The sequence below is a fragment of the Pristiophorus japonicus genome, chromosome 4 (genome assembly GCF_044704955.1).
Source record: "Pristiophorus japonicus isolate sPriJap1 chromosome 4, sPriJap1.hap1, whole genome shotgun sequence".
NCBI classification, from domain to species: Eukaryota; Metazoa; Chordata; class Chondrichthyes; family Pristiophoridae; genus Pristiophorus; species Pristiophorus japonicus.
Window position 1 is genome coordinate 47,654,046 of NC_091980.1, and position 26,413 is coordinate 47,680,458.

Genomic DNA, 26,413 nt, shown 5'->3' on the forward strand with positions numbered 1-26,413 from the left:
GCAGGTGGAGTGAATTTTAACACCCAAGAATAGGTGGGCTGTTAAAATAGTTGATTATATGTTTTTGGATTATGACTGCAATGTGCCCACTTCTGAGTTTAACTGAGACTGTATGGATGCCTGAAGTGTATGAGAATCTGGGCCTTGTATTAAACATAAGCCTAAGGTTCTCCACCAACCTTCCCCCGCCTCACAGTATTGCAGCACCCCCCCCCCCCCCCCCCAATCAATCAAGATCCACAACAGGACATTGGACAGTGTGAACCACTTTCCATACCTTGGGAATCTCCTGTCAGTAAGGGAAGACATTGATGACTAAACCCAACACCGCCTTCAGTGTGCTAGTGCAGCCTTTGGTCACCTGAGTGTTTTGAAGACCAAAATCTCAAACCTGGCACCAAGCTCATGGTCCACAGAGCAGTAGTGATTTCCACCCTCCTTTATGCTTCAGAGATGTGGGCAATATACAGTAGGCACCTCAAAGCATTAGAGAAGTACCACCAATGTTGCTGCTGCAAATCCATTGGCAGTTAAGGTGTACCAACATCTGTGTTCTGTCTCGGGCCAACGTATCCAGCATCAAAGCATTGATCACGCTCAATAAGCTCCAATGGGCGAGCCACGTAGTCCGCATGCCTGATGCAAGGCTCTCTACAGGTATTCTACTCTGAGCTCAGTCACGGCAAGCGAGCCCTAGGAGGACAAAAAACGCTTCAAGGATACCCTCAAAGCCTCCATGAAAAAATGTAACTTCACCAACGACTCTTGGGAATCCCTGGCTCATGACCACTCAGTAGAGAAGCAGCATTTGGGAAGGCATAGAACAGAGTTTCTTTGCCAGGAGCATGTGGTAGTCAGTACAAACAGCAGGAGTGAGTGCATGACAAACCAAACACTCCACCCACCCGTCCCGTCAACCAACAGCTGCCCCACCTGTGACCGTGTGTAGATCCCGCATTGGAATCATCAGGCACCTTAGAACTCCTGTTAGTGTGGAAGCAAGTCATCCTTGACTCTGAGGGACTGCCTAAGAAGAATAGATGCCTGAATAATCTACTCGCTGCAGTTGGGACCTTAATTAGTGCATGCGGACAGTTATCACAGCAATTAACATCCTTATGAAATGTTAAGTAGGATTTTTAATTTTAATTTCACTGACCTTTAAATTTAATGTAAATAAAAACCAAAAATGCTGAAAATTTTCAGGTCAGGCAGAATCTGTGGAAAGAGAAAGTTTAAGTTGCAGGTTGATGACCCTTTGTCAGAACTCTGATGAAGGATCATCAACCTGAAACGTTAAGCTTCACTACAGATGCTGCCTGACCTGAGTGTTTCCAGTATTTTCTGTTTATTTCAGATTTCCAGCATCGACATTATTTTGCTTTTGTTTAAATCTAGCTTCTCCAGCATGGTTTCCTGGCACTCTGGACACTGGCCAGTAAAAAGGAGGCAAGCAGATGTACTTCATGGAGGTCTATCTACTTCAGATAGTCCAAAAATAAATGCTCAGATCGAACAGCTGCTTTGCCAGTTCTCTCTGGCAAATGTCTAGCAGAACATTTTTGTCACCATAGTTATTGGAGAACTTTGAGGCTTTCAAACAGACACCAGCAGGATGGGGAGGCACATTGAATGTTTTTGACAGTACATCAGAAGAGGAAGACCATCACCATCCACGGCAGTGATGTGTTGTGGTGGGATCAGCAGACTCACAGGAGAGGAGCCGAGGTCACAGGAGGCAATACCTATGCTACAGTGTTTACAGACTGGGTTCCTTGACCTCAGAAGTGCAATGCTTACACAAGAAATTGTAATGTCTGGTCCCAGACATCTGCAGCCTCCTAGAAATATAGAAAATAGGTGCAGGAGTAGGCCATTTGGCCCTTCGAGCCTGCACCGCCATTCAAGGAGTTCATGGCTGAACATACAACTTCAGTACCCCATTCCTGCTTTCTCCATACCCCTTGCTTCCCCTAGTAGAAAGGACTACATCTAACACTTTTTGAATATATTTAGTGAATTGGCCTCAACAACTTTCTGTGGTAGAGAATTCCACAGGTTCACCACTCTCGGTGAAGAAATTTCTCCTCATCTCGGTCATAAATGGCTTACCCCTTATCCTTAGACTGTGACCCTTGGTTCTGGACTTCCCCAACATTGGGAACATTCTTCCTGCATCTAACCTGTCTAAACCTGTCAGAATTTTAAATGTTTCTGAGATCCCCCCTCATTCTTCTGAACTCCAGTGAATAGAAGCCCAGTTGATCCAGTCTTTCTTGATAGGTCAGTCCTGCCATCCCAGGATTCAGTCTGGTGAATCTTTGCTGCACTCCAATAACAAGAATGTCCTTCCTCAAGTTAGGAGACCAAAACTGTACACTACTCCAGGTGTGGCCTCACCAAGGTCCTGTACAACTGTAGTAACACCTCCCTGCCCCTATACTCAAATCCCCTCGCTATGAAGGCTAACATGCCATTTGCTTTCTTAACCGCTTGCTATGACTGATTTACCATGACACCCAGGTCTTGTTGCACCTCCCCTTTTCCTAATCTGTCACCATTCAGATAATCGTCTGTCTCTCATTTTACCACCAAAGTGGATAACCTTACATTTATCCACATTATACTTCATCTGCCATGCATTTGCCCACTCACCTAACCTATTCAAGTCACTGCAGCCTCATAGCATCCTCCTCACAGCTCACACTGCCACCCAACTTAGTGTCATCCACAAATTTGGAGATACTACATTTAATCCCCTCGTCTAAATCATTAATGTACAATGTAAACAGCTGGGGCCCCAGCACAGAACCTTGCGGTACCCCACTTGTCACTGCCTGCCATTTTGAAAAGTACCCATTTACTCCTACTCTTTGCTTCCTGTCTGCCAACAAGTTCTCAATCCATGTCGGCACACTACCCCCAATCCCATGTGCTGTAACATTGCACATTAATCTCTTGTGTGGGACCTTGTCGAAAGCCTTCTGAAAGTCCAAATACACCATCAACTGGTTCTCCCTTGTCCACTCTACTGGAAACATCCTCAAAAAATTCCAGAAGATTTGTCAAGCATGATTTCCCTTTCACAAATGCATGCTGACTTATGTCACCTTTCCAAATGTGCTGCTACTGACTGGAACTGATGGCCATGCATTTCAAGGAACAATTCTCCACTGCCCTTAATTATTTTACCTCTTGTCCCTTCCAGGAGGCTATTGGAAACACATCTGGTCTCAGTCCTCAAAACACACATTCATAAGGTAGGTGATGGTTAGATTGTTTGCCAGGGCTGGGAGTTACATAAACCTTCCCTGTGAGGACAATAGCCAGAATGAGTGGGCACTCATTCACCTCTCTGGTTGACTTCCCACAAGTACAGGATGCCATAGGTTGCACACATGTGGCAATCAGAGCACCACCACAGCAGTTTTCATCAACCGCAAAGGATATTATTCTATCAACAGGCAGCTGATGTGCAACCACAACATTCATGCAGGTGTGCATCAGATTCCCTGGGAGCTGTCCTGATGCTTTCATACTGTGGCAGTCCAACATTCCAAACTTTCATTCCAGGAAACAGACTTGAGGACTGGCTTACGAGACGAGACCCCCCCCCCCCCCCCCAACTTGGTTCATGACACTTGTGACGAACCCCACCAGAGTTGCAGGAGCGCTACAATATGTCACATGACCACCAGGTGTGTCACTGAGCAAGCCAATGGAATGTTGAAGATGTGCTTCAGATGCAAAGATTGGTCTGGAGGCACACTTCCGTACTTGCAGCGGTGTGCTCAGTGTGTCCTGCACAACATTGTGCAGCAGAGAGGATTGCAGGTGGAGGAGGTCTAAGGAGCTCATCACTAGTCTTCAGATGAGAACTTTGAAGTTGTGGAGAAGGAATCTGAAGTATGGGCACCCATCGCCAGACCAGTAACAAACATTGCTGCCCAGGATACCTTAATGGGTCGAAGGTTCACCTAGTGGTGAGTCTCGTAGGAAGACATCACTGAAATCCTCCAGCCCGCTACCGGCACCAGCACCAACCCCTGTGCTCCGAAGCCCCTCCTTTGCAGTAAACAGTCCTTCAAGCACGCATCTGCCCAATGGGTCCGGTCACGTTTCATTATTAGATCCCAACACTTGTATTGACATTCATAATGGGCAAGGCATGAAAGTGGCGCTAAGCAATAACTTTAACACCATGTGCAGATCCTTGGTGAATTACAATAGCTTTCTCATGTAACCAGTCTACTAAGGGTTGTTTTGGACTCCTATCCTCTCTACTATATTGTGGAGTGTGTGTGTGGCACATGTCAGTACCTGTGTTATGTTGCTGATGCACCTCCAGTATTCTCAACGATAGCATCTGGGGTTCAGTAGTTGTGTCCAGCTGAGCAAAGCTTAGCGAGGATTTCTTTTCTCCTTTCTCCACCCCCACCCCCATGCAAACTCCCCTCAGCTGTCGCTGCCACCAGTCTCTGCTTGCACAAAATTGCGAGTTGTGAATCACCAAGTGGAAACCCGTCTAACTGGAACTACTGACATGAGTAGTTGTACCTGTGCATGGCTGTATATTCTGTGACTCTGCACCCTCAAAGATCGAGGTCCTCCTGAGGAATCGTCCTTGTGCATATCCAGCAACATGAATGGGGTGTGAATTAGTTGTGGCAAAGTCAGTCACCATACTCCATCTTGTCAGTCATTGAAATAGTCAGCATGTGTTGGATATTTGTAATTCTATTGCCAGCTATCTGCAAGTTCCCTGTCTCTCCATCCATCTCCAATTGAGAGAGACTCTGATGTGCTACTCATCTCATCCTCATCAGCTGGACTATTTGTGGCAGTCCACTTGCCCATGCATTTTGCACTCCCTTCTACAAGGGGCCAAAAAACAGAACTGAATGACTGACTGCAGGTCAGGTATTCACCCAATGCATTGTGACTGACAGATGCATCACATTGTATGAGGATTAGGGTGAGTGGCAATGCTGAATGGGTAAATGGGGAAGTGATGAGAAAAAAATGCCAAGAAAGTAAAAGCTGGACACTGCTGAAATTTGAAGGGTTGTGAGGATTGGTGTGCTTAAACAGGATGTAGGTGAATCAGCAAATGTACACACTTCCTGATCTGGTTCGGTCATTAAATTGCTTATTGCACTGCATCAAAGACTAGGATACAATGCTCCTGCTGCTCACCACCTCTGCTAACTCCAACCATGCTGCCTTGGTGAGAGCCACAGGTTTCTTTATCTCATTGCTGGGGATAAGTATGTCCCTCCTTGCTCCTGCTAGCAATTCCAGGAGCTGCATCATTAAATCTGGGGGCTGTCCTTGCTCTCTGCATCCATCGTAAACTCCTCCCAATTCCATTTCTAGATTGTACCTTTAAATAGAGTTGAGATTGCATCAAGCAGGTGTGCAACTTTGAGGCGTGAAAGCTGGAAGTTAAAATGTTGTCTCTGTCAAGCTGAAATCTGAGAATTAGACTCGTTGATTTGACTTCTGGATTTCGCCCTCGTAAATCCACCCCCTGCTCTGAAGCCACCTTCATATTAATATGGGGGCCTTAACATTTTCATTTGCTATTTGAGGTTGAGTTTAAAGTAATTTTTGAAATTGGGATGTTTCTCAAAACTGCCCACAGCAATTCTGATAACTGGCGATTTAACAGTCATTTAGATCCACCTGTCCGCTTTGGGCAGTTGTCCGGTTTTATATTTACTCTGACATGTTAGAGTAGTTTCTAGAGAAAATAATGATTTGGGGCAATATATAAGATGAAGGGTACCTTTTTAAAATTCTGGTTATGAAACTCAGCTGTTTGTTGAAATATCACGTGCTTGCCAATCGGTTCCCCGCTCTTCAGTACACCAACTTCAAAATCCTCATCGTCTTGTACAAATTAGCTCTGGTCGATCTCCAAATTGCCTCTGCAGCCTCCTCCATCCAGCCCTATAAGCTGTATTCGCTCTCTGTTCTTTGGTTTATGGTTCAATTTTCCCCACTCCCTGAATGTACCATCCGTGGCACAAGCCTCATGTTGCCCTCGTGCTCTGGAATTCTCTACCTAAATCCTTCGAGTTTGCCATCTTCAAAAGCCTCCTTCAAACAATTCTTTAAAAACATTAAGCAATCTTTGCTAATTTTCATCCTGCTCGAATCTGACATTGAGAAGTACCTTGGGAGATTTGCTTTATTAAAGCCACTATATTGTAATTTATCTAAGAGTTCTTTTTGCCCCTCGTCAAAATTAATTCTGGGTATGCAAATGTATTTTTTTCAATATTGGTTCTCCTGGTTGTGGGTTTTGCTGGCAAGGCTGACATTTATCACCATCCCTGAATTGCTTGCTACACTACTTGAGGGCAGTTCACAAGTAGACCAGTTAACGACGGCAGGTTTGCATCCCTAAAGGACATGATTGAATCTTCACAGTAGGAGGCAATTCAGCCTGTCAAGCCCATGCCGGTTCTCTGCAAGAGCCCTTCAGCTAGTCTCACTACCCTGCCCTTTCCCCATAGCCCTGCAAAAATGTTTTCCTTCAGTTACTTATCCAATTCCATTTTGAAAGTCACAATTGAATCTGCCTCCACCACTCTTTCAGGCAGTGAATTTCAAATCATAACCACTCGCTGTGTAACATTATTTTTTCTTGTCTACATTTGATCTTCTGCCAATCACCTTAAATCTGTATCCTCTGGTTCTCGACCCTTTCGCCAATGGGAACAGTTTTTCTATCTATTCTGTCCAGACCCCTCATGATTTTGAACACCAATCAAATCTCCCCTCCACCTTCTCTGTTCTAAGGAGAACAACCCTAGCTTCTCCAGTCTATCCACATGTCCATCCCTGGAATCATTCTTGAAATCTTTTCTGCTTCATTTCCCAAGCCTTCACATCCTTCCTAAAGTGCGATGCTTGGAACTGGACACCATACTTAGTAAAGCAGTTAGGTTTTTACAGCACTTTGACAACTTTTACTGATGTTAGCTTTTTATTTTTTTTAAACTGAATTCAGAGCACCAATTTTTAATTTGCAAATATAAGCTGAACAAAATTATATATTTTGTCTTTTTTAAGCATTTCTATTGTAGCTTGTTTTGGATTGCCCTCATGGGTGAGTAACAGCTCCTGAAACTTTTGGGTGTCTACCCTTGCAATGAAATCTAGGAAGGGTTTCAGTAACGTGCCTTGGGAAAGCAAAATGGTACAAGGGGAGGAAATTAAAATGGAGAAGTGGGAATTTCAAAAATGGAATTTTAGAAAATCATCAATCCTTTCAAAGTTTCTTTTTATGGAATGCACTGATTCTTTTTAATCTTCAGAAACATAGAAAATGGGTGCAGGAATAGGCCATTCGGCCCTTTGAGACTGCACCACCATTCAATGAGTTCATGGCTGAACATGCAACTTCAGTACCCCATTCCTGCTTTCTCTCTACCACTTGATCCCCCTAGTAGAAAGGACTACATCTAACACTTTTTTTTGAATATATTTAGTGAATTAGCCTCAACAACTTTTGTGGTCGAGAATTCCACAGGTTCACCACTCGGTGAAGAAGTTTCTCCTCATCTCGGTCCTAAATGGCTTACCCATTATCCTTAAACTGTGACCCCTGGTTCTGGATTTCCCCAACATTGGGAACATTCTTCCTGCATCTAACCTGTCTAAACCTGTCAGAATTTTAAATGTTTCTAGGAGATCCCCTCATTCTTCTGAACTCCAGTGAATACAAGCCCAGTTGATCCAGTCTTTCTTGATATGTCAGTCCCGCCATCCCGGGAATCAGTCTGGTGAACCTTCGCTGCACTCCCTCAATAGCAAGAATGTTCATCCTCCAGTTAGGAGACCAATACTCCAGGTGTGGCCTCACCAAGGCCCTGTACAACTGTAGCAACACCTCCCTGTTCCTGTACTCAAATCCCCTTGCTATGAAGGCCAACATGCCATTTGCTTTCTCAACTGCATGCCAACCTTCAATGACTGATGTACCATGACACCCAGGTCTCATTGCACCTCCCCTTTTCCTAATCTGTCACCATTCAGATAATCATCTCTCTGTTTTTACCACTAAAGTGGATAACCTCACATTTATTCACATTATACTTCATCTGCCATGCATTTGCCCACTCACCTAACCTATCACTCTGCAGTCTCATAGCATCCTTCTCGCAGCTCACACTGCCACCCAACTTTGTGTCATCTGAAAATTTGGAGATACTACATTTAATCCCCTTGTCTAAATCATTAATGTACAATGCAATCCCATGTGCTTTAACTTTACACATTAATCTCTTTTGTGTGGGACCTTGTCCAGTAGCTGAAACTATCTCTAGGCCATTGGATTGATCTCCATGTGAGGCCTTGGTACCACAGTGATGAAGAGACACAATTTTACAGCTTTACTGAACCCAAGCTTTCACCCCCCCCTCCCCCACACACCCGGGGGGGGGGGGAGAGATGGGTGGGAAGGAACCCCTACCTCAATCATTATATGGGATTTTCCTTATTAATCATTGTTTCATTATTACATTAAAGATTTGGGATTAATTTTAAAAGAACAATTTGATCTAATTTGAATCCAACATTAAAGTTATCACATTATGGAGCAGTTCATTAACTTAGTTTGCATTTTTTATCCCCTTAACCCCAAGCTGAAGGTACTTTGCTTTACAACCTCCCACTTTAATATATGGTTGAAAAATTCTTGCACCCATCCCCACTCCCAAAAATGACATACAGAACTCTATAGATTAACATGATTTGTTGGATTTGATGATCACAACTTCTAACCTTAAGCATTTTTTTGGTTAAAGGTTACCCCTGGGAGTAAGGCATCCTTGGCTAATCTTTGCCCTGGTGATATCATTGTGGCTATCAATGAAGACAGTACAGAGAATATGAACCATCTGGATGCTCAAAACAAGATCAAGGCCTGTACAGACCAGCTCACACTCTCTATTAACAGGTCAGTAAGTGTAGTCCAAAACTGATATTCTTTATCAATACAGGTTGGTATTAAATAATGGCCCAGAAATACCCCTCTAGGGGTCTTCCCGCAGACAATTGCCTCCTCGCTGGATACTTTTTACGAATTTACCTGGTGGTCTAGGAGGCGCCCTGTTTTCTGATGGGGAGGCCTTCTCTCGCACTGCAAAGCACGCTCCCGTGCAGAGGGTCCCGATGCAGTCATGTGTGACTGCTCAGCCAATCAGGTAAGTATTTCACCGGTTCCCATTAATAGCACTGAGACTTGTGTATCTACGAGTTCTCACTGCGATTAATCGGAACAAAAGCAATCTCTCAAAATAATACAGACCACACAAAATTAATTGAAATTAAAGGTGTCTTAAATAAAATGTTCCCAATTTTTAAAGTTTTTAATTATGGTTAAAAATAAACTTACTGTAGTGGGGAGGGTTTTTAAGAATAAAATGTGTTTAACTTTCTTTTAAAATGTTTATTTTTAAACACTTGCACATAAAAGTAGGCTATATGCTTGCTTTTTGAGGACATTTGCTGGGCAAGATATCTGTAATTATTGGAAATCTTGCCCTGCAACTGTCCTTGATCCCAATCTGTGGATGATCTGTCAAGCCAGAAACTTGACAGATCAGAAAAGCCTGTTTTCAGCACATGCACATTGCGTGCTGAAAACCAGCTTTTCAGATGCCTTCCCGGCTCTGTAGAAACTTCGTATGGACCCGGGACATCGGAATTCCAGCACCAGTGTTCTCATGGTGGCCAAGGATGAGGTGGGGTGGATTTAAAAGGCAATCCATTTTTGCAGCCTTTGATAAAGTCTCCAACTGCCGTCCACTACTTTGCTATAAATATTTGTGCAAAGTCCTGGTTCTGCCTCACCTGCAATGTGGTGTACTGTCAGATTACAATATTTTAGTAAGAACCTCTTGGCATTGGTAGTACGAAGCTTAGCTAAATCGGGAGAGAAGGGTGAGGTACCTGGAGCATTGAGAACTAGCATCAAGGGAAAGAGATGGGCCTTGAGCATTTGGAGATGGTATGAATTGTGTGTGTGTGTGTGTGTACTGCAAGTCTCTGAATGACTCTCTCCGCATTAGCTTATGAGTGTTTGTAATCCATTTTTGATTGCATGTCAAACTTCGAAAAGACTTGCTAATTGTCACAAATCTGCTTAATTGATGGCTTTTGAACCGAAGGCATCACCTTTCTCCCTTGGTAGATTCTTGCTAAATCTCATAACTGGTGCACCTCCCTTTCTGTTGCCTACCTTCAAGGTTCAACAAGGTCTCTTGCATTTTCCCTTTCCCTTCCCTGATCCCTTGCTCCCTGTTCATTGTACAACAGTGCTGTTAAAATAAATAGCAGGAATTTGTTCATTGGAAAATGCAGTTTGATTCATTGCTCAAACAATTGCAGCTTCTTGGTCATCAAAAACAGTGGCTTGTTATCAGGAACATTAATCCCATTAAAGGAAATGAAGAAAAATGTACACGTGTAAAAAATTTTTGTCACTATTTCTGTTCCATGGTACCATATTTTGCAAAGTGCGTCAATAATAAATTTGGGATGATTTAATTGAGCTGTGTGCTGTAAACACTGATGACATAAATGGGAGCAGGCGTAGGCCATACAACCCCTCGAGCCTGCTCTGCCATTCAATATGGTTGATCTGATCATGGATTCAGCTCCACTTCCCTGCCTGCTCTCCATAACCCCTTAGCCCCTTATCATTTAAAAATAAAAACTGTATTTCTATCTTAAATTTTTTTCAATGTCCCAGCTTCCACAGCTCTGAGGTAGCAAATTCCACAGATCTACAACCCTGACACACATTTCTCATTTCAGTTTTAAATGGGTGGCCCCTTAATCTAAGATCATGCCCTCTAGTTCTAGTCTCCCTCATCAGAGGAAACATCCTCTCTGCATCCACCTTGTCAAGCCCCCTCATGATCTTATCAAAATGTATAAGATTACCTCTCATTCTTCTGAATGCCAATGAGTAGAAGCCCAACCTACTCAACCTTTCCTCATAAGTCAACCCCCTCATCCCTGGAATTAACCTAGTGAACCTTCTCTGACTGCCTCCAAAGCAAGTATATCCTTCCGTAAATATGGAAACCAAAACTCCATGCAGTATTCCAAGTGTGGCCTCACCAATACCCTGTATAGCTATAGCAAGACTTCCCTGCTTTTATACCCCATCCCCTTGGCAATAAATGCCAAGATTCCATTGGCCTTCTGGATCACTTGCTGTACCTGCATACTATCCTTTTTGTATTGCATGTACAAGTACCCCAGGTCCTGCTGTACAGTGGCAATTTGCAATATTTCTCCATTTAAATAATAACTTGCTGTTTTTTCCGCCAAGTGCATGACCTCACTTTCCAACATTATACTCCATCTGCCAAATTTTTGCCCGCTCATTTAGCCTGTCTGTCCTTTTGCAGATTTTTTTAGTCTTCACACATTGCTTTTCCTCCCATCTTTGTATTGTCAGCAAACTTGGCTATGTTACACTCAGTCCCTTCTTTGAAGTAGTTAATATAGATTGTAAATAGCTGGGGTCCCAGCACTGATCCTGTTATGTCTTGAATAAAGTTAGACTAGATACTGCAAGCTCAAAGTAAGGTGTGACCGTAGTCCTTTTCAGCCTGTGAGGCCTCCTTATGTACAGGTGCTCCCAAGGGATTGTGGGATCCCTTGGGACTCAAGATGAGCCCTCTGGTGGTTAAACAAGGTATTTACAGGTTTACATATATACAACACTTCGCCGTGCCGCCCTTCCCCCCCCCCCCCCTCCCCATTGTCCTGGTTGATCGTCTCGGTGGAAATGGTGGTTTTGGTGAGTTGTTTGTTGGGCCCTCGCTGGGCGTATGTGTGTGGTCCAAGTGTTTTCTGCAGGTGACTCCATTTGAAAGTGAGGTGGACTCACGAGAGCCTTCTCGTGCCCTTTTCATGAGCAGTTCAGCGGGGGGGAACCCCAGTGAGCGAGTGGGGTCTTGAGTGTTAACTGAGCAGGACTCTGGATAGGTGCGTCTGCAGTGAGCCTTCAGTTACCCTCCAAGCTGTACTTGATTGTTTGCACTGCTCACTCTGCCTGACCATTAGACGCTGGTTTAAACGGCGCAGATGTGACATGTTTCATCCCATTGCAGGTCATGAACTCTTTGAACTCTGCACTGGTGAAGCACGGCCCATTGTCACTTAAGGACATCAGGCAGGCCATTTGTGGCAAACATGGCCCACAGGCTTTCAATGGTGGCAGCCGATGTTCTTGCCAACACTATCTCTCATTCAATCCATTTGGAGTACGCATCTAACGAACACATACATTTTTCCCAAGAATGGGCCTGCATAATTGACATGGACCCTGGACCACTGTTTGGAGGCTAGGACCATAAACTTAGTGGTGCCTCCCTGGGTGCATTACTTAACTCTGAACATGTTACATTTGTGCACGCAGGACTCTTAAATCTGCATCGATACCGTGCCACCACACGTTGGATCTGGCTATTGCTTTTGTCATTACAATGCCTGGGTGGGTACTGTGGAGGTCACGAATGGAAAATGTCCCTGCCCTTTTTTGGCACCACTACCTGATTACCCCATAGGAGGCAGTCTGCCTGTGTGGATATTTCACCTCTGCACTACTGGTACGGCTTTATTTCTTACATCTCTAATAGGACACGAGACCAACTGCTGTGGAGCACAGTTTTTTTTTTAACTAAGACAATAAGGGGTCCTGGCTTGTCCAGGTTCTAATCTGTCAGGTGATTGCTCGCTCTTAAATGCTTCCATTACCATAACTAAATCTGCAGGCTGTGCCATCTCCACCCCTGAAGTATTGTCAATGGACGAGAGCGCTTGGACGTCGTCCCAGTTCCACCTAACTTTCCCAGCCAGCTTCTGCCGAACAGCGTGGGCCCATCGCCCAGTACCACCCAGAGTGGTAAATTGTGCACTGCTCCATTGTAGGAGACCTTTACGGTAGCACTGCCGATTACAGGAATGAGTTCCTTTTGTGTACGTTCTCAGTTTAGTATGAATGGGAGTCAGGACTGGCCTCGAGGCCTTGCTGCACCACAGTTTATCGTAAGTCTTTTTGCTCATTATGGATTGGCTCGTGCCCGTTTCCAGCTCCATTGACACCAGGAGTCCATTTAATTCAACCTTCAGCATTATAGGGGGACACATTGTGGCAAATGTGTGCACCCCATATACCTCTGCCTCGGTCTGAGGCTCTAGTTTGTCATGATCCACCGTGGATCTGTCCTCCTCTGCAACATGGTGGTTTGCAGGGTTTGCAGCTTGCCTGCACATATGTTGGCGGTGTCCCATTGTTCCACAGCCCTTGCACACACATCCTTTGAAGTGGCATGAATAGAAGTGATCACCTTCGCAGCGCCAACACTGTTAATGGCCTTGCATTCACCACCCTTGATGGTGGACTCTGACATCTGTGGACATGCAGCAGCAGGCATGTGGGGTTTATCATCTGTATCTTGTCGCCAGTTATGGATTGAATAAAGAATCTGAGCAGATACGATAAGCTCAAAGTAATGTGACCGTAGTCCTTTATTACTGGTCTCCAAAGTGCCTCCAGCCTGAGGCCTCATGTGCAGGTGCTCCCAAGGGATTGTGGGACCCCTTGGGATTCCAGGGGATAAACCCTCTGGTGGTTAGACATGGTTATTTACAAGCTTACATACATAACAGATCCCTGTGGCACCCCACTAGTTACTGATTGCCAACCAGAGAATGAACCATTTATCCCGACTGTTCTGTTAGCCAATCCTCTCCATGCTAATATTACCCCCAACCCCAAGAACTTTTATCTTGTGCAGTAGCCTTTTATGTGGCACCTTGTCAATTGCCTTCTGGAAGTCCAAATAAACCACATCCATGGTTCCCCTTTAGCCACCCTGTTCGTTAGATCCTCAAAGAACTCCAGCAAATTTGTCAAACATGACTTCCCCTTTATAAATCCATGCTGATTCTGCCTGACCAAATTTTGTTTTTCCAAATGTCTTGCTGCTGCTTCTTTAATAATTAACTCCAACATTTTCCCAACCACATGTTAGGCTAACTAGTCTATAGTTCCATGCTTTTTGTCTGTCTCCTTTTTTAAATAGGGGCATTACATTTGCAGTTTTCCAATCTGCTGGGACCTCTCCAGAATCCAGGGAATTTTGGTAAATTACAACCGATGCATCCACAATCCCTGCTGCTACTTCCCTTTTCGACCCTAGGATGCAAGCCATCAGGTCCAGGGGATTTATCTGCCTTTAGTCCCATTTATCCTAGTGAGTACCACCTCCTTAATCATTGTGATTGTGTTAAGTTCCTCTTTCCCTGCCGCCCCCCCCCCCCCCCCATAAACCCTTGACTGTCCACTGTTGGAATATTTTCTGTCCTCTACTGTAAAGAATGATGCAAAATATTTATTCAGTTTCTGCCATCTCCATATTCCCCATTACTAATTCCCTGGTCTCCTCTAAGGGACCAACATTTACTTTAGCTACTCTTTTTTTTTTTATATTCCTATAAAAATTCTTGCTATCTTTTTATATTTTGTGCTGGTTTACTTTCATAGACTATCTTCCCTTAATCACTTTTTTAGTCATTTTTTGCTGGCTTTTAAAAGCTTCCCAATCTTCTGTCCTCCCACTAGTTTTTAATTGGACAGAGTCCTTTATTTCTTTAGTTAGCCACGGATGCCCTCTAGTTGGTTCCTCGACATATTGATCTAGAAAACCATCCTTGATGCACTCCAGGAAATCCTCCTCCACCATGTTGCTACCTGTTTGGTTAGCCCAATCTATATGTAGATTAAAGTCGCCCATGAAAACTGCTGTACCTTTATTACATGCATCCCTAATTTCTTGTTTTATGTTGTCCCCAACCTCACTCCTACTGTTTGTTTGGTCTGTACATAACTCCCACTAGTGTTTTCTGCCCTTTGGTATTCTGCAGCTCTACCCATACAGATTCCACATCATCCAAGCTAATGCCCTTCTTTACTATTCTTAATTTCCTCTTTTTAACCAGCAACACTATTCCACCTCCTTTTCCTTTGTGTATATCCTTCCTGAATGTTGAGTTCCCAGCCTTGGTCACCCTTCCAATTATATCATATTCATTAATAGCTGCCTGCGCAGTTAATTCGTCCACCTTATTACGAATACTTCTCACATTGAGGCACAGAGCCTTCAGGCTTATCCCTTTTAACACACTTTTTGTCCCTTTTTTAGAATTTGCTGTAATGTGCCCTTTTTGATTTTTGCCTTGGGTTTCTCTGCCCTCTACCTTTACTTTTACTTCTTTCTATCTTTTGCTTCTGCCCCCATTTTACTTCCCTCTGTCTCCCTGCATAGGTTCCTATCCCCCTCCCCTATTAGTTTAACCCCTCCCCAACAGCACTAGCAAACACTCCTCCAGGACATTGGTTTTGGCCCTGCCCAGGTGCAGACTGTCAGGTTTATACTGGTCCCACCTCTCAGAACCGGTTCCAATGTCCCAGGAATCTGAATCCCTCCCTCTTTCACCACTCCACAAGCCATGTATTCATCTTTGCTATCCTGCTATTGCTATTCTGACTTACACGTGGCACTAGTAGCAATCCTGAGATTACTACCTTTTTTGAGGTCCTGCTTTTTAATTTAATTCTAGCTCACAAAATTCAGCTTGTAGGACCTCATCCTGTTTTTTTTTAAACCTATATGCACCACGACAACTGGCTGTTCACCCTCCCCCTCCAAAATGTCCTGCAGCTGCTCCGAGACATCCTTGACTTGCACCAGGGAGGCAACACCATCCTGGAGTCTCGATTGCGGCCGTAGAAACTTCTATCTATTCCCCTTAAAATAGAATACCCTACCACTAGCTCTCCCAATCTTTTTCCTGCCCTGCTTTGCAGCAGAGCCACCCATGGTGCCATGAACTTGGCTGCTGCTGCCCCCCCCCCCCCCCCCCACAAAACAACAGCACCCAAGGTGCTTTTGGAGGGGGATGACTGCAGGTGACCCCTGCACTACCTTCCTTCCACTGCTCTGCCTGATGATTACCCATTCCCTATATGCCTGAGTAACCTTTGCTTGCGGTATGACCAACTTGCTTATTCACAACATCCTCAGCATCATGGATGCTCGAGTGAATCCATGCGCAGCTCTAGTGCCGCATTGCAGTCTGTCAGGAGCTGCAGCTGGATGCACTTCCTGCAGACATAGCAACCATGGACAATGGGAGCGTCCTGGACTTCCCACATAGCACAGGAGGAGCTTGACATGGGTCTGGGCTCTCCTGGCATGACTTGACCCTTAAATTAACTTAATTTGGCAAAAATGTGAAAGGTTACCTACTGATGAGGAAATAAATAGAAAAAGAAAAAGATTAAATACTCACCAATCCACCAGCCAATCGCTTGGCTGTGATGTCACACTTCGATTTTCTTTTTGCTTCTTTGTTTTACCTTCAGACTCTATCGCCCAAACTGCCGCTCCTCCTTCCAAGCTCCGTGCCCTTTTAGCAAGACCTCGATCTCCCAAACTGCTGGGAGTTCTTCATAGTCGTCTTTTTTTATTTAAGCTTAGTATGCTGGTTAGAGATCCCTCTTTCTCTCCCTCCATCCTGAATTTGAAATTCAACCATTCTATGATCACTCATTCCAAGGGGATCCTTTACTAGGAGATTGTTAATCCTGTCTCATTAAACAGGACCAGATCTGAGCGAGCCTGCCCCCTGGTTGGTTCTGTTACATACTGCTCAAGGAACCTGTCCCTTATGCACTCTATGAACTCAAGGTTACCCTGACCAATTTGATTTGTCCAATCAATATGGAGGTTAAAATCACCATTATTATTCCCTTTTTACAAGCCCCCACTATTTCCTGCTTTATGCTCTGACCAACAGAGTTGCTACTATTAGGGGGCCTATAGACTACATCCACCAATGACTTTTTTTTTCCCCCTTTATTATTCCTTATCTCTACCCAAACTGTTTCAACATCCTGATCATTTGAGCCAATATCATTTCTCAGTATTGCAGTGATTCCATCCTTTATCAATAGAGCTACCTGATCTCCTTTTCTTTTCTGTCCTTCCAGATTGTCAAGTACCCCTGAATATTTAATTCCCGGTCACCTTGCAATCACGTCTCTAATGACTATCAGATCATGCCCATTTGTCTCAATTTGTGCTGTCAACTCATCTATTTTGTTACAAATGCTTTGTGCATTTAGACAAAGTGTCTTTAAATTTTTTTAACCCTTTTTTTTTTCCTGCTTGTTTCCCCTCTCTTTCAAAAACTCTTTCTTGTAGCCAAATTGGTTTTGATCTAGTATTAAAACTAATTACTTCAGACCTTTGAGAGCACAATGATGGCCTCATATGGTTAATCTAAATTGGTGGCTGGTTTTGGACTGGTATCTGTTTCTAAGCCTCTTGAGTGACTTGTAGCTGTATTGGATAAAGTGAATACAGATGACCTAGGATAACGTTATATAAAGGACAAGAGTGTCCTGAAAAGCTGATATCGACCAACTCGTTCTGCAGCATTGGGATGTCGTGCCTCCTGACATTCTGCACTCGCATTAGATTCTCTTTGCTCCATTTATTTAGCCTTGCAGTGATTCATGTGTTTTTTTTTGCAATTCTATTGAATGGAGAAATTTTAGGGCCAGTGACAACAAGGAATGTTGAGTAGCACCAACACTATTGCACTCCACTTTCCAGTGAAGCATTATTGGCATTTGAGGATTGAGCTCACTTTCATACTTTTGGGAGTGATTTGGTGGGTTGTACATTTTTGTTAATTGTGAAGTGTATAATTGTCATTCTGGGTCAGGTTAATATCACGTGCAACTGTCGCAAAGTTATAGGTTCAAGCTCCACCACAGAACTTTGGAGCATAATCTGGGTTGAAACATTAGCTAGTATTGCAGCCTTTCTCATTCCTTAAACTGAGCTCTCTGCCCCTCCAGGTAGATGTAAAAAAAACAATCCCATGGTAACATGGGGAGGTATCCTGGTCAATGTTTTTTCCCTGAACCCACTAATCAGGTTAACTGATCACTTATTGTATTTGCTGCTTGTAGGACATTACTGTGCATAATTTGGCTGCTAATGGCCTACATAATAGTGACTGTTTCAAATAGCAATTTATTGACTGTGAAGTGCTTTGAGATCCTGAGGACATGAAAGGTGCCATATTAAGGTTTGATGTTTCAATTGGCAAAAGCTGACTGGTGCAGCAAAGCATTTGTTTAAAAAATTAAGTTCAAAAAGTGGATTGGTGCAGTTATGTGGGTGGTAACGAGAAACAAAAATAGTGTATGACCTAGGGTTGCCAACTTGGTGTATTCCTGCAGGTTTGATCATGTGGTCATTAATCATGTGATATTTGCCCATTGTTTGCAAATGTCATTGCATGAGTGTCTATCACAAGGCTGAATAAACTATTTTAGCCTTTTTAGAACATGCAGATTTCAGTGAGATGAATTTCAACACAAGTCAAAGCAAGTCTAGGTAATCAATTTCCTGAGCTATTTTTGGGTTACTGCTGAATTTTTTTTTCTACCAAGAGAACATTCCACTCTTCGAAATCCTTTACCCTCCATTCCCTATTTTTATTCCTCTACCATTTTAATTTTTTTCCATCACTGCTTACTGCTGTGCCCTTTGCCCATTATCCTGGCTTTGCCATGTGCCATTCCTGTCGGTCAGTTTACTTAATGTGGCTGATCTGGCACAATCCCACTTGCAGGGCTCCTGTAACTTAATTTAAATTCGAAGGGAGAGTTGAAATGCACAGGGCCAAATGTTAATTGCTCATCTTTAAATTAATATCCCCCACCCCATGTAGAGTCTTTGCCACCCTCCCAGCTATTGGCTGGATTGTACTGTCTTTAACGATAATTCTCTGGTTTTCTCCCTTCTCGTCTGAGTGCACAGGTGAGAAATTTTGTTCTTCTGGGTTGTGAACAGCAGTCTCCAGGAGGGTTGGCAACCCTAGCATAACCACTACTTGCTGTGATCTAGCTGAGGATAAGATTGAGCAGGAACACAACAAGCTAGTCTCACATTGTGACACCATACCTTGCTTTTGTGACTTGTAACGTAAGAGGAAAGGCTTCACCATACAACTTTTTTGTGAGTAATATTTCAAATAAATTCTAGTAACTGAATATGCAAACCACAATTTATTTTTCACAATGTTGTAGTTTAATCAAATGCACTCCAGTCAGAACAACTTTACCAGCTGATTCGCTTGAGATTTATAAAAAGTCTTGTCATTCGTATCTAAATAGCAGCTCCAGGAAATTCTAATTTTGCTGGAAAACCCTCGGAACAAATTACGTCCATCCCGAGCAGGAATTAAATGTGGCAATTGAAATGGCACAATGCCTGAATCACTGGATTGATTATTCTAATTGATTTCCTTTGCACTAAGTTTTGTAACTCCTCCAAACCACTTTCTCTAGTGGCTTCATTGGCTTCACTGTTTAAGCAATTTTTAAAATATCCAAGTAGATGAAAGAATGCTGCATTTAATTAGAATTCTCTGGAACTGCTATTTAGATACTAATGGCAAGACTTTAATCTCAAGTGAATCAAAGGTATGAAGGCTAAAGTGGACTGGGAAAATAGATTCAAGTGTGGGACGGTTGAGTATTGGCAGTTATTTAAGGAGATATTTCATAGCTCGCAGCAAAAATATATCCCAATGAGAAGGAAAGACTAAGGAAATAACCATCTGGCTAACTAAAGAAATAAGGGATGGTATCAAATTGAAAACAAGGACATACAACGTGGCCATGGGAGTATTAATGGGAGGCCAGAGGATTGGGAAACTTTTAAAAGCCAGCAAAGAACGACTAAAAAAAGTAAGAGGGAAGATAGATTATGAAAGTAAACTAGCATGAAATATAAAATCAGAGTTTCTACAGGTACCTAAAAAGGAAAAAAGTGGCTAAAGTAAATGTTCATCTCCTAGAGGATGAGCCTGGGGAACAGGGAAATGGCAGTGAAGTTGAACAAATATTTTGTATCTGTAAAAGACACTCAACATCCCAATAGTGGGTAATCAAGGGGCTATAGGGAGGGAAGAACTTAATACTATCACTAATGAAGTAGTACTCAGTAAAATAATGATACTAAAGGCAGACTAGTACACTGGACCTGATGGCTTCCATCCTAGTGTCTTAAAAGAAGTGGCTGCAGAGATAGTGGATGCATTGGTTGTAATCTACCAACTTCCCTGGATTCTGGGGAGGTCCCAGCAGATTGGAAAACTGCAAATGTAATGTCCCTATTTATAAAAAAAAAAAAGAGGTAGACAAAGCAGGAAACTGTAGACCAGTTAGGCTAACATCTGTCATTGGAAAAATGCTGGAGTAACCAAAAACCAAGTCAGGATAAATGGGTAATTTGGCAAACAGTAATATTATTGTGATGCTACAGGGATCGGTGCTGTGTCCTCGACTATTTACAATCTATATTGATGACTTGGATAAAGGGACTCTGTGTAATGTAGCCAAGTTTGCTGATACAAAGATGGGTGGGAAAGCAAATTGAGAGGACACAAAATCTGCAAAGGGATATGGAGGCTGTGATTTGGCAGATGGTGTATAATGTGGAAAAATGTGAGGTTATCCACTTTGGCAGAAATAATAGAAAAGCGCTTTGCAATTTTTCTCCATTTAAATTATAAAGTGCTGCAGTAGAGACCTGGTGTTCCTTGTGCATGAAACAGTTGGTATGCAGGTACAGCAAGTGATCGGGAAGGCAAATGGAATGTTGGCCTTTATTGCAAGAGGGATAGAGTATAAAAGCCGAGAAGTCCTGCTACAACTGTACAGAGTATTGGTGAGGCCGCACCTGGAGTACTGTGTACAGTTTTGGTCTCTGTATTTAAGGAAGGATATACTTGCATTGGAGGCTGTTCAGAGAAGGTTCACTAGATTGATTCCAGAGATGAGGGGGTTGACTTATGAATATAGGTTGAGTAAGTTGGGGCTATACTCATTGGAGTTCAGAAGAATGAGGGGTGATCTTATTGAAACACAAGATAATGAGAGGGCTGGACAAGGTGGATGCAGAGAGGATATTTTCACTCGTGGGGGAAATTAAAACTAGGGGCATAGTCTCAGAATAAGGGGCCACCCATTTAAAACTGGTGAGAAATCTCTTAGGATTGCCAATCTATGGAATTCTCTGCCCCAGAGAGCTGTGGAGGCTGGGTCATTGAATATATTTAAGGTGGAGATTGACAGCTTTTTGAGCGATAAGGGAGTCAATGGTTATGAGGAGTGGGTAGGGAAGTGGAGCTGAGTCCATGATCAGATCAGCCATGACTTGGGCCAAATGGCTTACTCCTGCTCCTATTATGTTATTTAGACTTCAATGGAGGGGCGTGATTTAAGAAGTTTGCAGAAGATGCAAAAATTGGCACTGTGGTTGACCGTGAGGAGGAAAGCTTTAGACTGGAGGAAGATATTGATGGACTGGTCAGTTGGGCAGAAAAGTGGCAAATGGAGTTCGGCCAGTTTACCACATTACAGGAAAGATGTGATTGCACTAGAGGGTGCAGTGGAGATTTGAGGATGTTGATGGACTGGAGAATTTTAGCTATGAGGAAAGATTAGACAGGCTAGGGTTTTGTTTGGAACAGAGGAGTCTGAGTGGGGACTTGATTTGAGGTGCATAAAATGGAATTGCCTAGATAGAGTGGCACACTCTCCCTTTAGCAGAGAAGTCAATAACCAAGGGCACAGATTTAAAGTAATTGGTAGAAGGATTGGAAGGGAGTTGAAGAGAACCTTTTCATCCAGAGGGTGGTGGAGGGTCTGGAACTCAGTACCTGAAAGGGTAGTAGAGGCAGAAATCCTCATCCCATTTTAAAAAGTACTTTGATATGCACATGAAGTGCCATAACCTACAGTGCTACAGACCAAGAGCTGAAAAGTGAGATTAGGCTGGATTGTTCTTTTTTGGCTGGCACAAATGTGATGGGCCAAATGGCCACATTCTGTGCTGTAAATGTCTGATTCTACATAGCTTCTGCTAATTTTTTTTTGTATTCTGCCACAAATATATCTCTCCTTTAATTAAACTACATTTCTTCTAAATGAGCACATCACTGACTGAAAATAATTAGATTTTCAACAACCATTTTAGGCATGCAGTTCTTATTGGGGTTAGTTTGTTCTGTCTTTAGAATCATAGAATAGTACAGCACAGGAGGAGACTATTCGGACCATCGAGTCTGCGCTGGCTCTTTCGAAGAGCAATCCAGTTAGTCTCACTCCCCTGCTCCTTTCCTCATAGCAATTTCATCCATAGGATTTTCATGCAATTCCCTTTTTTGAATCAGTGTCCACCACCGTATTTGGTAGTGCATTCCAAATCATACTCTTTGCATAAAAATGTTTTCCTCATGTTGCCTCTTTTTGCCAATCACCTTAAATCTGTGCTCTCTGGTTATCAAAAAAACATAACAAGAAATAGGAGTAGGCCATTTGGCCCCTCAAGCCATGGCTCATTTGGTTATGGACTTGGACTCTGGTCCACTTCCCTGCCTGCTCCCCATAACCCTTTTCTCCCTTGCTCAAAAATCTGTCAATCTCCACCTTAAATATATTCAATGACCCCAGCCTCCAGTGCTCTGGGGCAAAGAATTCCATAGATTTGCAACCCTTAAATTTTTCATCTGTTTTTAAATGGGCAGCCCCTTATTATTATTCTTATTATTATACTATGTCCCCTAGTTTTAGTTTCCCCTGAGTGGAAATATCCCCTCTGCATCCACCTTGGCAAGCCCCCTCATTATCTTATCGACCCTACAGCCATTGGAAACGGTTTCTCTTTATTTACTCTATCTAAACCCTTCATGATTTTAAACAATTATAGAATCTGCTCTTAGCCTTCTCTGCTCCAAAGAGAACAACTCCAGCTTCTCTGGTCTCCATTTTAACTGTATTCCCTCATCCCTGGAACCATTCCAGTAAATCTTCTGTACCTTCCAGAACTAGGGGTCACAGTCTAAGGATAAGGGGTAAGCCATTTAGGACCGAGATGAGGAGAAACTTCTTCACCCAGAGAGTGGTGAACCTGTGGAATTCTCTACCACAGAAAGTTGTTGAGGCCAATTCACTAAATATATTCAAAAAGGAGTTAGATGTAGTCCTTAGTACTAGGGGGATCAAGGGGTAAGGCGAGAAAGCAGGAATGGGGTACTGAAGTTGTATGTTCAGCCATGAACTCATTGAAGGGCCTACTCCTGCACCTATTTTCTGTTTCTCCAAAGCCTTCTCGTCCTTCCTAAAGCGTGGTGCCCAGAATTGGACACACTAGTCCAGCTGGGGCCAAACTAGTGTTTTATATAGAAGAGGTTTCCATTGCAATTAGACCATAGCCCGTTTTACTGATTAATGACAGCTGAGCATCTGCACTATTGATGTGACTTCCTCAACTGATCCAAGCAGGAGGGGGTCATTCAGCCCGACTGCCTGCCTCTCTTCCGCGGTTACATCCGAGCCAGGGTGTCCCTGGAGATGGAGCACGCTGTGTCCACCGGTACGCTCGCAGCCTTCCGTGAGAAGTGGGCACCAGAGGGACTAGAGAAGCATCACCCCTGGCAACCAAATTTTAATTTGACCGTTGTTCAAAAGTTTTGGTAATTTGTTGGTTTTAGTGCCTCTTTTTTTAAGAGGGCACTTGATTTTTATAGTTTACTTTTAAAATAGTTGACTTCAATTATATTCATTTGATACAATTTACATTGGTGAATGAGCCTCAAAGTACATGCATAGGCAGTATTGCATCAGTACAGCACCATCAGATTTACAGGCACTTCCAACAATGAGAGAACATGCAAACATACCCACAATATATGCATGGTGATTAACTGACATGGTTTCATAACATTTTCCTTTACATTCATAATTTGATTATCCTTTTAATCAATATTTTTGTATTAATTTAAAAGGATTTTATTTCTATATTTAGAGCTGCAAGAGTGCTGTTGCAAATTACAGGTCTGCCTTGGATATTTTCTTGAGTGCAGCAATGCTGGTCACTCCTGTAGCAGTCAAACTATCTTTCAGGAACATAACCATGCTGCCCAATATCTGTTTATATGATGGCCTAGCCTTGTCTTTTTCTTATGTTTCCAGCAAGTAGGAGGGCTGCCTCTCATCTCCCTTCAACTCAGTCGCCATCATCATAAGGCAGTCCCACAGAATCGAGGAAGACTTGCTTCCACTTCTGAAGCAAGTTCTTTCGTGACTGAACAGTCCAATACGAGAGCCACAGACTGTCACAGGTGGGACAGATAGTAGTTGAGGGGTGGGTGGGACTGATTTGCCGCACGCTCTTTCTACTGTCTGCACTTGATTTCTGCATGCTCTCCATGTTGAGACTCGAGGTGCTCAGTGCCCTCTCGGATGCACTTCCTCCACTTAGGGTGGTTTTGGGCCAGGGACTCCCAGTTGTCAGTGGGGATGTCACACTTTATCAGGGAGGCTTTAAGGGTGTCCTTGTAGTGTTTCCGCTGCCCACCTTTGGCTCGTTTGCAGTGAAATCAGTTGTGTTTTAAAAGAAACACTTAAAAGAACAAAAGAAAATCCCAAAATGTGACCTGTTTTGGAGTGAAATGAGTCACTTTCCATGACTGAGATGCATTAAAGTACCAAAAATTCATCAGTAATACAGTAAAGTACTTTATTTAAAAAAAAAAAAAAAATTTTCTCTAGGTTTCTCTCCCTTGTGCATGTACCAACTCTGCTAACACATAAGCAGACAATCTGCTTTGCCATCACTTGTCTGTAATCAGCAGTACTACAAAGTGATGATCCCTCTAAATTTTTCTTATATTGGGCGGGCTACAAACTCCTCTCAGTACTACATTTTTGTTGAGTAGTTTACATTACCTGGTGCTGCACGCCATGCCGAAGTGTATGTAGCCTATTTTTTTCCATGTGCTGTGACTTCCAATGCCTTTCTGGTACAGTCCTGACTGCATCCAGATTTGCAGTTGTCTGCTGCGTGCTGCATTCCATAATGATGGACTATCTCTTGCACTACCTGGGCAGCAGGAAGTGGAGGAAGAGCAGGAACCACATTGACCACCAGTATTCCAAACTGTCAGAGCTCTTGGAGAGCAGGTCATCCAAGAATGCTTTACATGAACCATCATCTCTCCCAGCTCGAATAAACCCAACATTCCCACAATCCTTACTACACTATCCAATTATCTTCAGTCCAACCTTTATGGGTCTTGCCCTCGCATCACGACACATGTATTGCCATGATTGTGCAGGCTGAAGTCTAATTCCACAGAAGCATGCTCAACCATGTCTATTGACATTCTGTATATGTTAAACATGTTTGTGTATTAGTTCTGATAGCACACATTGTTGCAGTATTGAACTTTGTATTTCCCAAGTATATGTCTGATTTCAGATTTGATAAAATTCCCCATGAAGTGCACTGCTTACAAGCTTATTTCTTGCCCCAAATTGTCTAAGTATTCTCTGCTGCAATTGTGATTCTCTGAATCAAGTGTCACCCTGCTATTCAAGAAAAGAGGGAGAAAACCAGGAACTATGATTAGCCTGACATCATCGTCAGGAAATGCTGGAATCCATTATTAAGGAAGTGGTAACCAGGAACTTGAATCATCTGATTTATGATCTGGCTGAGTCAGTGCCGCAGAGCCACCCCGGGAGTATCATTTTATGACACTGAAATTGTGTTGTAACAAAGTTATTCGTCTTTTTGAGGATGTAACTAGCAGGGTAGATAATGGGGAACCAGTGAATGTAATATATTTGGATTTCCAAAAGGCAGTCAAAGATGCTGCATACTCATGAGATTGGAGACAATACATTATCTCTACTCTTTTCTGTCAATCAACCTGCTATTCATGCTAAACGGGTCATTTTCCAGTTGGCTGTAACTAGTGGGGTGCCATAAGGATCTGTGCTTGGGCCTCAAGCTATTTGCAATCTGTTACACTTGGTCCCTTCATCCAAGTCATTAATATATCTAATTCTGCTGATAATACAAAGCTAGGTGGGAAAGTAAGCTATGAGGAGTACTCAGCCTGCAAAGGGATATTGACAGGTTAAATGAGCAGTAAGGTGGCAGTTGGAATATAATGAGGTTATTCAGTTGGTAGGAAGAATATGAAAACAGTATTTATTAACTGTTGGTGTACAGAAAGATTTAGGTGTCCTTGATCAGGAAATGGTTAGCTTGCAGGTGCAGCAAGCATTTAGGAAGACAAATGGCATGTTGGTCTGTGGTGCAAGAGGGTTGGAGTGCAAGAGTAAGGAAATACCTGGAGTACTGTGCAGAGTTTTGGTCTCCTTGTCTGAAGAAGGATATACTTGCCTTGGAGGCAGTGCAACAAAGGTTCACTAGATTGATTC

General features: G+C 43.1%; 1 protein-coding gene across 1 annotated transcript in view; it reads left to right on the forward strand.

Moving 5' to 3' along the window:
- Positions 1–26,413, forward strand: part of LOC139262891 (PDZ and LIM domain protein 4-like) — a 156,642-nt gene that overhangs the window by 46,476 nt on the left and 83,753 nt on the right. Inside the window, exon 2 of the mRNA XM_070878146.1 lies at positions 8,817–8,968. Coding sequence (XP_070734247.1) covers positions 8,817–8,968 — 152 coding nt within the window. The remainder of the gene's footprint in view (positions 1–8,816; positions 8,969–26,413) is intronic.